We start from the raw sequence: 15658 nt of genomic DNA, 5'->3' as shown, positions 1-15658 counted from the left end.
TGTGGCGTGCGACATGCGGACGCAACGCGTCCACTATGTCAAGATGGTGGCGCCCGTGTGGAACAGGCGACGCCATTTTGTATGGACTCGGTCCATATTAGGGTTAGGGGCGTCAGGATACTCTTTATGCCCATGTGGAACGGGCCTTAGATAGCTCCACTGCTTTTCAAGATTCAAGTAATAATTGTTCATTCATTAGTTTTAAAACTCTTCATAGTATTGTGAAGACAATTTAAATGTAGGTTAAGAATTGTGTGGCCCATCCAAATACTGTTAATCTGCAGCTCTCATAACTTCTCACAATTGGCTATGCTGGCTGTGGCTACAGGGAGTGGCAGTTCAGCAGCAATTCTTACCCCTTCTTCAAGTGTTAAAATAATAATAGATGTAAATGGTTCTGAGGAAACAAAACAAACATAATTGCTCAAATAAACAATAGTTCCTGGCAATCATCTCTATCCCGTCTGCCACTTCCCATCTGTTTTCTCAAGAAATGAGAGGAGGAACATGATTAGGTAAATGTGGGCCAAAACACAATGCAGAAATAATCTAGTTTGAAACCACTTTAACTGCCCTGGCTCAGTGCTAGGGAATTCTGGAAACTATAGTTTGATGTGGAACCAGGGCTCTCTGACCAAGAAGGCTAAATGTCTCACAAAACTACAGTTTCCAGAATTCCCTAGCACTGAGCAAGGGCACTTAACATGGTCTCAAACCGGATTATTTCTGCACTGTGTCTTGGCACCCTGTTTATTTTATTTATTTTTATTTAGCGTATTTATACCCCACTCTTCAGCCACAAAGGCTCTCAGAGCAGCTTACAAATGGTTAATTAGACGGTTGTACTTTGGCCATATCATGAGAAGACATGACTCACTAGAAAAGACAATAATGCTTGGTAAGGTAGAAGGCAGCAGGAAAAGAGGAAGATTGCATTACTGGCGAATGGACTCAATCAAGAAAGCCATGGCCCTGAATCTGCAAGACCTGAGTAGGGCAGTTGATGATAGGTTGATTTGGAGGCCTCTCATTCATAGGGTTACCATGCAGTTAACAACAGCAACTATGTTTTAAATGGTCAAAGGATGGTGTTAATTCTTAAGTGATCAACCAATGAATTACAGATGGCCCTCTGCTTTTCTGAGGGATCCATTCTGGACTCCCCCTCCCCCACAAAAACAGAGACTCACATGTATTCAAGCTGTTCCAGAAACCACCACCATCCCCACAAAAACTGAGACTTGCATGTATTCAAGCCCCATAGGCTTGAATGGGGCATGTGCCTGCAAGCGCGGCAGGGCATGCGCCGCAGGGGAGCACCTCATTAAAAATAACAGAGGTCACCCCTCCATGAGTATTCAAGACCATGGACCTCAAGTCCATGAGAAAGGAGGTGTGACTGTAATAGATAATCTTCATTTGAAAGTAGGTTCTTTCTTGACCTTCATTTCTCTATTTATTTCTGACTACACTTCCCCCAGTTTTAGTTTGTAAGTGTCCCAGGGAAGACATTTATTCTTTTATACTTTACAGAGAACTACATAGATCTAAATAGATAAATGTCATCATTTTGTGATCATTCTGCCTGGAAATATGTTTTATGAAGTAGCAGAAAACACAGATATTAAAATTTCTGGCCCAAGTGATATGTTTCTGTATATATACAGTTCTGGAATTTGTCTAATAAGCTGTTGTGGAAATTTAATTCCAGAGCAGAACGTGTGACATTCTAGATTTGGATAAGATCTTTTTGCCTGGTAATCATCAACACGTAAAAAGAGCATTCTTGTAAAGATGCGAAAGTAAGCGTGATGGAGGTGACATGAGAAAGTACTGCAGTTGACGTTTTTTCAGACTGGTAGTGACATCAAACTCCTGGAGGGTCTCCAGCATAAACTGGCACTGTTCCAGTGATAATACTTTGCAATCTCTTGGCTTGTCTGAAAACATGGTGAGTAACTTTTTTCACAGTCACATTTCTACCACTGCCTTGTGACAAAGGAGAATGCCTTACTTTTACCAGAAGCCTGGCTTAGTAATCAACTTGGTTTTAAGCTCTTGTCAGCATAAGACTGCTCATTTGAGGTCATCAGTTTGTGTTCCCAGGCCTATGATGCTAAACATTGCCTCCATTTCTCACAAAAGGCTGTTTTTCTTATTTATAGTGCTGGAAAAGCCCAACAAAACCTCCTGGGAAAGTTCTAGAATGACCAATCCAGAACTAAATGCTGCATCAAGACACTTTGGATAGAACTGAATTCAGTCTATAAGGCGCTCAGCTGCACTTCATACAACTTCTGATACACAGGCTTTTTATGAATGCTTAGGATTTACTTCTGGAAAATGCTATAGTAATATTGAAAATGCCTACAACTGCCTGATTTTTGCTAAATCAGCCTATCTCAAAATGCAGAGAGATGAACAACAAAATCTTGGATGATGTAAGACAAGTTGCTTTCTTTTAACCAAGGATGAAATGTCTAACAACTAGTGGTTGCCTTAAAGTAGGTGTGGCCAAACTTGTGTGTGGAATCTACTTTCATGTCTTTGGTCATCTCAAAATAAGCCAACTAGAGCTAGAAAGAGTAATCTGGAGATGGGGCCAGACATAAAAGGCTTAGGGATAGAGTTAAACACTTGCTCCATTCTTTGAAGGGTGCAAGAGAATGGGCTTTCTATTTGAACTGCTTTACATCAGGGATCCAGATTTATTGCTGGAGGAAAAAAGGCCTTTTATTATTATTGCTGTTATTAAATGAATAGAAATAGAAAATCATTGCTGACCACACTGCAACCAAAACTGGTTACCAAATCAGCCAACAATTTGCCAACAGATCCCAATTAATCTAATGTTAGCCTACAGGGTCATGTACTGCTGTATGTAATGTGTGTGTGTGTTGTGTGCTTTCAAGTCATTTCCAACTTACGGTGAACCTGTAATGGGTTTTCTTGGCAAGATTTGTTTACAGGAAGTTTGCCATTCCCTTTCCCTGAGGCTGAGTGCTTGTGACTTGTTCAAGACTGCCCACGGTTTAATGGGCGAGCTGGGAATTGAACCCTGGTCTCCAGAGTCATAGTCCAACACTCAAATCACTATGCCATGCTGGCTCTCAATATTGCTGTATTATGCTATGTTATGTTTCTTTTCTCTTGAATTTTACAATATTTTTCAACAGCGATTAAACATTCTAAAACACAAAAAATTCTACAATTAGCAGGGACACAAGAAACCATAATTCAAAATCCAGTATTCTGATTCCTCCAAGACAGATATGGGCATTTTCATTCACTCAAACTCCAAAAATGGCTTTATATACCATTCCTTCTGTATGCATACATTTCTGCACCTTCAGTATCCCAAGAATAAAGAGCCTATTTCAAGCACTGCAATGAATAGGAAAATGCAAGCTCTCTTAGAATCATAGAGTTGGAAGAGATCACAAGGGCCATTCAATCCAACCTCCTGCCATGCAGGAACTCACAATCAAAGCAGACCTGACATATGGCCACCCAGCCTCTGTTTGCAAAACATCCAAAGAAATAGACTCCCTCACAGTGGAGGGAGTGTGCTCCACTGTCAAACAGCTCTTACTGTCAGGACATTCCTCCTAATGTTTGGGTAGAATCTCTTTTCCTGTAGTTTGCATCCATTGTTCTGTGTCCTATTCTCTGGAGTAGCAGAAAACAAGCTTGCTCCATCTTCAATATGGCAACCCTTCAAATAGTTAAACAGGGCTACCATATCACCTCTTAACCACCTCTTCTTCTCTAGGCTAAACATATTCAGCTCCCTAAGTCTCATCTCATAAGGCACAGTTTCCAAACCCTTCAACATTTTGGTCACCCTCCTCTGGACTCCCTTTGAAGCTATATATTGCTGTTGATCCTCAAGAGTTTGAACTGGGGCAAGGGGGATGTACCCTCTCCATTCAGTCACTTCCCTACAATCAATTTATAATATTAAAACAGAAGGACCTGTATACCACATCCCCAGATCGGCCCGAAGGCAGCACTTTTAACCGAGCTGTTTCAGGCCATAGTCTCTTCTCTTCCTCTTCCCTGTTGGCCTGCTTCTTTTGATCATTTAAGGATGTAACATTCATTTATATCATGTTTCGATTACTCTATCTATAGACTAGAAAGGATGCCAGGAAGAGATTTTAAAGCTCCTCTTGCAGAATCCTTTTCTCATTCTGTCTTGCTTTGTGTCCATGTAAAATCTTGAGATAGCATGGAACTTACAAAATCATTTAGCCTGATATTCTTTATTGTCTGTTTGAAAATGGAGTGCTTGTCCATAAAACAAGTAATTTTAATTGAGCTATAAAGTAATAGGGAAGGCTGATTACTATATAAAAATCAATGCTTGGGGCGGGGGTGAGATCAAACATGCCCCTTCCTCCCTTACTCTGTCATATCCCAAGTCTTGCTGTTAAGTTTCTCTGGTTGAGTTCCAGTATGTCAGAGCTGGGTTGCAGGAAAATATCTTAAACACTATTGCCAGTACTTATAAAATGTTTGTTTAAAGTTTTCTAAGAGTCCCTTTAATTAAACTCTCATTTTAAGAGGTGAGTATTTATTTCAAGCCACTATTAGTCAGGAACTTCACACATTAATTGGGGGACACAGCTTATTTTTATGGTCTGAAGACAAGCATGTATTTTCAAAATATGCTAAGCACCCACACTGTATACTTTGCTATAATATTTCTTCATTCCAAGCTCAAAGGAAACACTCACTTGGTGGGGGAGGGGGCTGGGCTTATTATAACTTTGTTTAATATTTAAGCTAAACATTTACACTATGTTGAGTGCAACTACAAATAGTATTACCATTGCAAAAAAAAAAAAAGAGTTTCCTATGTTGGAAAGAAAAACAATACAGCATATCTAATTCTACTTTCTAACACTGTGTAACATGACCATCCCTGTTTACAATTTACAGCTTTCATAACTACTTGCTATTTGTGGCAATGGTTGGTGTCCAGCTCAGTAAGTACCAGATCCTGTCTGATTCTTGGAAGCTAAGCAGGGTCAACCCTGTTTAGAACTTGGATGAGAAACTACAACAAACGGCAGGTGCTGTAAGCTGCATTTCAGAGGAAGGTGTTGGCAAACCACATCTGATTCTTTGCCTAAGAAAACCCCATGAAATGCATGGGATTGCTATAAGTCAACAGGAGACATTAAGGCAAATACATTCCTTTATTCTCTTGTTCAACTATGCACTGCTTGCACACCACTGACACTAAAATAACACTTTTGTGCTTCTTTGATTCCAATGGCTTGGCGTGCAATTGAAGGGAAATCTACTCAAAGGTAAGTATTACTGAGTTCAGTGGAACATATTCCCAAGTAAAGTTGTACAGAACTGCAGACTTAACATTTCTTCTCTTCTCACTACAATTGACAAGAGTTCCAACATATTTCACTCTGCTGGAACATGCCCACTGAATCTAGAAACTGTAAGTGTGTGTCACTCTTTAGTAACCACTTCAGGGAGGTTCTTTTAACAATAGCTTGGTCACTACTCTTGTGTCAACTTAATTTTCCATGATATCTGGACAAGGCTACTGGATGCATGCTCCCAGCTTTATGTTCACCATTACATCTGTATTACACGGATCTGCACTTAGCTCTTTAAAAAAAATACTATAAAAACTACTAATATCCAAAATAAGAATAAAGCTGAAAAAGAACACCAAAACAATAACCATGCTGAAATACAATCTGGAAAACATCCCAACATAATTTAAAGAAGATGTGAAAAACAGATTTGCACTAATAAGTTCAGTTGACCGAGAATGAGAACTACGGGCAGAGGTCAGGGACACAATCGAAGAGGAATACGGGAAAACTATAAATGTGGCCAAAAATAAGGAGAAAAACAATGGATGAAAGGAGAAAAACAATGGATGAAAGAGAAAACACTTGGGCCCAGGATACCTAAAGGACCGCCTCTCCCCATACATTCCGCCTCGCACCCTCAGAACGTCTGGGCAGCAGTTACTGAAGGTGCCTGGGGCTAGGTTAGTCTCCACTTCTCGGGGGACGTTTTCCACAGCTGCCCCAGCCCTTTGGAATGCGCTGCCCACAGAGCTCCACTCGTCTACTACCCTGGCCCAATTTAGGAAGGACCTTAAAACCTTCCTATTCCAACAGGCATTCCCCGAATAAATATCCTGTTGGCCTCCCTCCTCTTTCGTGGCCAAGAGGTTGGGCTATGGGGCTTTTTACTGTTGGTTTGTTTTAATGTGTATTTTATTTTATGTGTATTATTGATTGTATTTTAACCTGTTGTAAGCCGCCCTGATCGGAGGAAGGGCGGCATATAAATAAAATTTTTATTATTATTTATTATTATTTAAGTAGTGAAAGAAGCAAAAGCAAAAGGAGGCAGGAACAGAAAAGTGAAAGATATGGTTTAAGGTAGATTTCTCATCCTAGGTTGGAGACACTATTCACGATGATTCGGAAACTGTAACAAACAATAGTTACAACCACAAAGGGTTGTGACTAGAACTGAAATGTTGCAGGGTTTTTGTTTTTATCTAACTGTGACATCTAAACTAGGCTAAGCCAGGTAACCCAAGTGAGGATGCTGCAAGAATGCCAAACTTTTGTACAATCTATGGTCATTGTATCATCGGTGTCAGTTCTCAAATCCCATAGGAGACACCCATTAATCATATTTTCATGGACTTAATGACTGTATGGAGCAGTCTCGGCTGATTAAGCAGTATTCCAAAAGAAAACAGTCTCTTATGCGTTCATATGCATTTCTTCCTTGACTTTCTCCCATGGGTGTACTTTACCCTGAGGGGGAACAGCCACAGTAACTCACATGCAGAAGCTCCTGGATTCAATTTCAACAACAAAATAGAAACTTTGATACTAGGGCTGGGGAAAAACAGTGTCTATGACTGCAGAAAACAGCTGCTGAAAATTGACAATGTAGGGTTGGATAGACCCAAGATATGACTCAGTTTAAGGCAGCTTCCTATATTCACACATAATCAATCCCTGAGGCTAAAAAAAAAAAGTCAGCCCTATCCAGAGACATCAAAGTGTTTGATGACACACACATTAACACAGCACTGCAAACTGCTCTGCAGCCAGCAGTGTTGCTGCTTTGCCAACTGTGAGCAGTTTCCTTCTGTAGGGACATAAGGCTGTGAAGAGGAAGCAACATAAAAATGGCTGTTGACATTGAAGCAGCCTATCCACTGTGGGAAAGCCAGCTGTTTCCTCCCAAGACAGCCTATACAATCTGAGTATCAAATGCTATTATTTTAAACTTTTCTCATAATTACTCAATAGGAAATGCAGTTTGAGACTGCAAATGACAACATCCCAGAGCCATTACCTGAGGCTGGTATATCAGCTGTATTGATAGTTAAGCCAGAGAAGAAAGAAAGCGATGGGGATTGTTGGGGGGGGGGGGGGGGGGGGGGGTTTTTTTTTTTTGGGAAAAAAAAAAATAAAAACCTTTAAAAACTGGGCACTTATATGGATTATTCAATCTCAATTCTGTATACGGACACAAATTTTAAGGCAAGGGGACAAGAAAGATACCTTGGGCATCTGTGGTGGGAAGGGCAGGACACACATCTGCCAAATCAATAAATAATGGAAAAATTTACCACACAGAAAGAAACAAGCTTGGCAAAGTTCTTGGAAAAGATCTCAGACATTTTTTTCTGCTCTCCTTTCTATAACAGAAGCCAGCTTTCTGCCTATGTTAGATAGAGACATCCTTAAAAGGGATGAAGCAAAGTTTACAATGATAACATATTTCACCTTGGTAAGGCATTTAGGAACTGTAGCATGTCAAACACTTACCAGTATGTTTAGAGGGCATCCCATGCTCTTATTGTGGCCCATGATCTAAGCAGGTTGGGCATCTTGCCCTATAATTTTGGGGTTGACAACACCACCACATAAACCACTTGCTGCTCCTGCCTCCTATATATATCAACATCTCCTTCTGGGCTTCAGAAGTATCTACAACATTTTGAAGTAATCTTTCCTGTTACTATGTTTAAAAAAATGCAGACAGCATGTATGAATAAATATGGTGCCATGAAAAATTACTTTTGGATTACAGTCCCCAAAACGGCTACTAAGGGAGGGATATTCTGGGAGCTGAGTACAAAAGTAACTTTCTGAAGATCTGAATAAGTATTTTTTTACCAGAGAAAAAAGGGGATATGGCTGTAGAAAAAAATATTTACTTGATTTCCAGTTCCCTTGTTACTTCAGGTACCTTTCGTAAATGCTTAAATATTATAAATATTATTTAATATTATATTATAAATATTATTAAATATTTATTTTAGCATGAGTTAACATGGATTACAATCCACTTCCTCAGATGCCCTGATAGAGTACAACAATCAAGCTTCATATAAAAACACATTTATTCCTGAAGCTTGTAGACTGTACTCCATCAGTGTATCTAACGAAAGCTCATACTAAAATAAACTATCTTCAAGTGCCCACATGGATATAAGAAATGGCCTTTGGCTGCATGGATATCCCTCCAGACCATCTTCACTGAGAACAACATCTTGACAAAATGTAGACCTGTAACCCTAACACTGTCATATTTGATTGGCCCAATCAAAAGTATAGTTATTTTGTGCATTTTGGATGTTATTGTACTTAAAATAAACTAGTGAGTCTTAAAGATGCCACAAGACTCTAACACGCCCCTCCCCACCACCCACCCACCCACCCTTTCCTTCCCTTCTTTTCGTATTGTTTCTTTTACTGTCTATACTGTTCTGGAGTGTGTGCCAACCCTCCAGGGCTAATCTGGGTGGAGTGCTGATGGAAACTGATGGGAGACGTCCCCCTGCCCATTTCCATGACCGTGGACAGTCTGAGCATAGAGCATCCATTACCAATTTTGGAAATAATCCAGTGTATACTTTGTGGCATAAGGGAAAAGACTGAGGACATTGCAATCTGAAGATGGAGAAAAGAGATAAAGTAAAGATAGAAGAGGAAATGAACAAATACAAACAGAAATTATTACACACACCTAAGCTATTATAGGGTGGGTAATATCTCCTATATTTCCAGGAATCCTCCATCTCAATATATAATTTTGGTAGGTACTGCTGAATCATGTGAACAAATATTTGAGCATGCTGCTCCCCATATGCTCCCAAACATCTGAAGGATAGTCAGAGATAACAGTTAGCAGTCAACACACTGAAAGTAACCCCTTTGCAATGTTGACCTTGGGTGGAAAATGCCACAAATTTCTCTTTTCCCACACAAGCAAAACACAAACCTTGCTTATTGCAATAGTGAATTATTTTAAAATGGGACTGAACAAAGCACATGAAAAAGACCTAAGGGAATAATATTATAATGGCAACTGGATTCACTTAGGCAGAGGTAACATATAAAAATGAGGGAAAGGCATACATGTAGATCATGTAGATGCATTACGCTGGAAGCTGTGGATGGATTTTGATCACCCATTCTCAATATGCATCTTGAGGATCAGGTTGAACATAAAACACTCTTGGATGAATCCACTCAGCCAATATTGATCTGATATATCAGACAACCTGGCAGCAGTCTTGAGAAATCAAAGGGTATCCTCCAGGGAACAAGAATGAGAAGAGGATAATGAGAAGCTCCAATTAAGCAGCAACAGCAGCAGTGTTAATTCATGTAGAAGCACGGAATGTTTTCCAGCATATCAAGTCTAAAGTTAGTACCGCATGATTGCATTATGGCTGGCAGAGCTCTAGTAAGCTGCATAACCATGAAATCAATATCCCTTTGCAGCCAAGGAATTTTAAAACATTTTCAGTTTGATATTCTTAAAGAACAAGTTCCTAGTCCTCAGGGAAGGACAGGAAAAGATGGGCATATTTCTGCACAGCTTCCCCTGTTCTAATCTTATTTACCCAGGATTTGAAAATGCTGGAACGGTAAAAACCATGTATCTGATAACAACTGGGGATGGGGAAAGTAGGATTATTTCAGTCAAGCATATGCATTCAATTTGACTCAATAAATAACAGGATTTGTCTTTTGTTGCCAAGTAATTTGCAAATATATAGCTAGATCCAATTACACTGTACTAGTATGTTCTTAATGACAGATCAGTTTGGTCATTTTACATAAAGAAAAATATTTGCTTAGAACTTGTGACTTCTTCTTTAAGCATTTTGCTTTTTTTTAAATATCTTCAAAGGAATAGAGCCAAATTAAATATTCAATCATAATCAAACGTAAGAGATATACAACAGAACTGGCCATTTCTTTTTGGTGATAAGGGAGGGGAGCTACTGGTCCTCTAGATGTTTATGAATGACAGTCCCACGATCTTTTACCACTGACCGACCCCTGGCATTGATATGTTTTGTCCTCCCTTTTCAGGACATACAGCAAAATTTTGTGGGACAGTCTTATTGAGCTTTGTAGTGCTTACTCAGACATAAGTGCACACAGGAATGCAACCTGACCATATCAGGACCATTCTGCAGTTCAGGTATATAATCTACAAGCCATTAATACTCTGACACCATCTATCAAACAACCAAATAACTGTAAATAACTGTATAATAAGCTTAGATCCTGCTTGAGTCCTTACCGATCATCATCTGCCCCAGCTTGTGAGTTATTTTTTGACCAAGCATTGTTTTCCACATCCATTCATATGGAGAAATCCAGCTGGTCTCTATCATTTGTCATTTAGGCTTCTGTATCTGAGTTCCAGTCCTTTATCCTATTTCATAACAATTGTTGTTATGTGCTTTCAAGCTGATTCCAACATGGAGACACTTTCATAGATTGTTTCTTGACAAAATTCTGTTTCAGAGGAAGTTTGCCATTGCCTTCCTCTGTGGCTGAAAAAGTGTAACATGCCCAAGGTCACCTAGTCAGTTCCATGACTGAGCAGAGATTCAAACCCTGGTCTCCTAAAGTCCTAGTCCAACATTCAAATCACAGTGCCACAGTGGCCCACTGTTGAACACGAACATATATGCATATCACTTTATTAAGTTGTCTGGACAATTGATGGCTAATAGTTTCAAAATATATATCCCAACACAGCCATATGTAAAGCCAAGAAGTCACTGGGAGCAGCCATTAGGGAACTAGGGGTAAAATACCAACATTATGGTGATTACACCAAGCGCAGATTCTCAGTTGCATCTCAGTTAGCTGTGGCTGGGTACACCCTGAACATCACAGTTGGTTGGATGTGGGCCGGGGGGGGGGGGCTGAGTCTAAATCCTCGCAAAATGGAGGCCTTGTGGCTGAGTGGTTCCCAGCTTTGGGAGATGGTAACCTAAGTGTACTACATGGAGATGCACTCTCATAAAAGGAGCAAGTACACAGCTTGGATGGATCCATTTTTATTGCTGGAAATCCTGATGGTCTCCATGGTGTGAAAGCCTTTTATCCACTTTGGCTGGTATGATAGCAAAGGCCATTCATAGTCTGGGATACCATGATCCAAATATTGGTAACCACAAAGCTAGACTAATGCAGTCCTCTCTATGTGGGACTGCCTTTAAGTCTGGCCCAGAAATTAAAGCATGGACATATAGTTTGGTAGGTGCTTTGAGTGGGGGCATTTAGGGTGATGACACCAATTATGTGGCATATTCTTCCCCCAATATTAGATAAGCTCTGACAATTCTTACTTTTAGGCATGTGATGAAGATTTTTCCAAGAATTTCTTGTACATTTTAGTCTACCATATATTTTATAAATAAACACTGTACAGTATTTTATATTTTTATCTCTTGTGCACATTTTGAAAATTTCAGATCTCAGCAGTTTATAAATAAATGAATAAACTAGACCCATTGCTATAAATAAGAAAATCAGTTATGAGTAATTTGGTCTCACAAATTTCAAAACATCTATTCTAGGCAAGATTAAGTTTGAATGCAACCCCATGGCTTTACAGGGGAATTATTGAAGTCAATAGAGGTACCTTTACCAAAGGCTGCTAACTATGGCGGGGTACACACTGCCAGAAAGAGGTGCGTCCCCGGCGCCTCTCTTTGCTCTGCAGGAGCGCTGCAGCAACCAAATTGCACGGCGCTGCTGCAGAACAAAAAAAGAGCTGCTTCCGCAGGCAGAAGCGGCTCTTTTTTGCAGTGCACTTCCACTGCCCCAAAGCACCAGCGATGGCGTGGGGACATCGCAGGTGCACCGCCCCATTTGTAGGCGGCGCATCTGAGACATCACCATTACATGCTGCATCTGGTGGGCACACTGCAGCTGCGCACCCTCGTCACGTGCGAGGGTTGCCGGCTGTGTGGGCGCTCTGCCTACCAGGCAACCCTCTCACGTGACGAGGGTGCCTCAAAGGCTCATCTGGATCGGGCCTATGATTGCTAAACAAAGCCTTTTTATTAAGGCTGGTTATGTCAGCAACTGTGTTCATATCCTATGAGTGGGCTTTCTTGTAGTTTGGAAAAACTCCCTTTTGGATTACATCTCCTAGAATCACCCAATCCAGTGGCCATGCTAACTGAGAGAAGTCATGGACTGAAAACAACATCTTTGCCATGTTCTGGTTTCCTGGCAGCTTCTGGTTGGTCACTGTGACAACCAGGACATCAGACAGGTGATTGACCTAATTAAGAAAGGTTTGTCCCATATTTAAACCCGAACAGTTGAGCCACAAAAATCTGCCCTGAAACAATAGCACCATTACCAGCTTAAAGAACTTTGCTGTCTGAGCCAAAGTCCAAATGGTGATCTCCTGCGACTTGATGTGAAATGAAACTGTGCCTCCCTGTGCATTTGCAGATGCTTTGAAATTCAACACCAATTCCTGCCTTCATCTCTGCCTTATTCATCTTCATAACCAGGTTGGCTGATTAGTACCCTTGAGGCCATTTGTAGCTAACACAACTTTCATCATGACTGGCGGGAATTGGTAAAGCCAAGAACTGAAAGGAATAAAATGATAATTGCAATCTTAACCAGTCAAAACGACCAGTTAGTCAGCAGGGTAATTAATGTAGGGGCAGAGAATTCCATATAAAAGACAACAGCCACCTGAGACAACATCAGGTGAAATGAAACCGAGTTGAATCCAAATTCCTTTTGACCTATGGGTCTTGGAAATTATATAACACTCCATTCATAGTGCTGACATTCACCATGTCAGCACTGTGCTTATGTCCCTTGTACTTATCTACACTGGGGCAGGCAGAGTCCATCTTATAGTATCCACTGTCACACTGCTACAGTTGAATTTCTCTCTTTCCAAGACAATTTGCTGCCTGAGGTGCACCTTATCCAAGTCAAGGTGGAAGAGACCCAAAGCCAAGTCCATTCTTCAAGCACCTGAATGTTGCCCTTTCTAACAATCGCCTTTCCTCCTCTCAGGCAGTAAAAATGATAATGAAATAAGTTACAATTTGCTGCCCTTATATGAAACCCCAAAATCTACTGCCCCACCTCATTTTGCCTACTGACAGCACCAGCTCTACTTCCTCTATGGATCTTTGCTCATGCCATGTCCATGGTCATGTTCTGTCATGCATCTCACAAAAGCATAGCAAGCACTGCACACTAATAGAGCTGGCTCAGCTGTGGAGAAGGAGCGAGGGTTCATGTAGGGTCACTGCCCTGGATCTCCAATGAAAAAGTCATCAATTACAATTTGCCAATAGAGGATGACACAGAAACAATTTGTCAACAGAGGATGAAATAGGATGATAGGATACCCACTTAGGAGAGTGGCAGAGTCCTTACACCAATATCTCACTTAGCTCCAAAGGGAAATGCCCTGTTCATTTCCCTTTGGATCTGTAAAACTCAAATAGCAGTTCAGGAAAATGAACACAGAATTCCAGAAAAGCAGGGACACACCAATTAGGATGCATCTCAGAGACCAGAAGTGACCTGAGCATACCTTTGCCAGATCAAGATCACAATTATAAGCTGGGTCCAAGAAATCCAGATGGCTCAGATGCAGAAGGGCAAATAATGGTCAGCCAATTTGACTAAAGGGCAACATTCTTGGGCATGACTAAACTGGCACTGCCATCACACGCTGCTGAGTGCCTAAACATCATCATGTCTAGTCCAATTTCATGTGCCACATCTTTCCAAATAAAGAACAGAAATCAGGAAAATGTCCTGTTGTGGCAGAGATCCTTGTTTTGGACAAGATTTATGAATGCAAACTACAGTGCTACTTTTAAAATTTAGCCGCAGGGTGTCTTGTTATGCACCCATATACCCAATCCTATATGTCCTTTGAGACTAACTAGGAAGGTCACTTGCCTCACACAGAAATCTGGTCCAAGTTCTGGTGCCAGGTCATGCTCTCTCTCTCTCTCTCTCTCATACAATTCCATCTCATATTTCCAGAGGAGTAGCCAGTTGCAGCAAAAACCAACAAAAAGTCTTAGGGCACCTATAGAAGCCACATATTTATTGTGCCATATAAACATTGTAGACACTGTCCACTTTGTCCAATGCACCGAATGAAGGTGACAATGCCCATCAAGGGTTATGTCATAATAAATGTGTAAGGGTTTGGGGTTTGTTTGTTTGTTATTTTAAAAAAACATTGAAGCTACCTCTCTGCTATTAGACAAAGTTAATCCATTCTTTAGGGTCTACCCTGCCTCCACATTTCGTCCAGATGTGTGGATGAAAGAGACAACTTGCAGTCATTTAGCTTGCCAAATAAATGTGCAACTGAGGGAGACCCAGATTCTGAAACAGTGATCCAGATCTTGACTCCAGCTCAGGGCAGGGCACAACTGGAATAGCTGGATCAGGGTTCAAATAAGATTGGGGGTATGAATGACCCTAACATACATGTGCTCCGGTCTGTACACACAATGAGCTTCCAATATATGCACACAGGGAGCCTCTGCCAACTCACTTGAAGAGAAGGGATGATAATAAGTGTGCAAGTTAACAACGAAGGTGTCATGAGACTTTTTCTCTTGTTTACCCAAAATTGCCTTCTCAAGGGATGATCATCCCACCACATTAAAGGGTTTTCAGAAGCTCCTGGGTTTCATTCGTTGCCATTAAACACCATCAAGTTGACTCAAGTTTGACATAGAGCGACCCTGTGAAGGAGAGTCCTGCAAGGCTCCCTATCTGTGGCCAGCCTGGCCTTCATGCCTGGCCATGAAGTCACTCCAAGGGCTCTCAGACTGGGACCCGACAGGATGCCCTCCAGAAGCCCCTCCCGCACGCCTTCCTCTGTCCTCCAAAGAGCTCTCTCTGACTCTTGGCAGCCATGGGTCCCACCCACCACAAAAGTGGCCCAGCTGCCAGGGCAGGCTGGCATGCCTGGGGAGGGGGAGCCTGGGCTTCTTCCCTGCCCCCCCTGCCAGCCCTGTCTACTCACATAATGCTTGGAAGGGCTTCTCCTTTTCTCCACATCCACCACGTTGGCGTCCAGGACACTGTAGGACAGCATCTTGGGGTCCCCTCTCAGCAAAGCCAGCAGGAAAGGCCACCAGAGGCCAGATGGATCCTTCTGTTATAAAGAGGAGGAAGGGGGGCTGTTTCTTCCCAGGGGGCTCCTCCGCTCTCCAGAAGCCGGTGCCTTTGCTCTTGCTTCTCCCGGGAAGGAGGGCAGGCAGGCAGGGCGGGAAGGGGCCACACTCCTTGCCCCACTCTTGGCAGCAGCA

The 15658-nt window shown here is 41.5% G+C and overlaps 1 protein-coding gene across 2 annotated transcripts in view; it reads right to left on the bottom strand.

The window, feature by feature from the left end:
- Nucleotides 1-15614, bottom strand: part of SH3PXD2A (SH3 and PX domains 2A) — a 342486-nt gene extending 326872 nt beyond the window's left edge. For both annotated transcript variants that reach the window (XM_042456226.1, XM_042456227.1), the window contains exon 1: nucleotides 15373-15614. In XM_042456226.1, the coding sequence (XP_042312160.1) occupies nucleotides 15373-15444 (72 nt within the window). In that variant the 5' untranslated portion in view covers nucleotides 15445-15614. The remainder of the gene's footprint in view (nucleotides 1-15372) is intronic.
- Nucleotides 15615-15658: the final 44 nt, after the last annotated feature.

This window comes from Sceloporus undulatus, chromosome 3, assembly GCF_019175285.1.
Source record: "Sceloporus undulatus isolate JIND9_A2432 ecotype Alabama chromosome 3, SceUnd_v1.1, whole genome shotgun sequence".
NCBI lineage: Eukaryota > Metazoa > Chordata > Lepidosauria > Squamata > Phrynosomatidae > Sceloporus > Sceloporus undulatus.
This window is presented reverse-complemented; position numbering and strand designations above follow the sequence as displayed.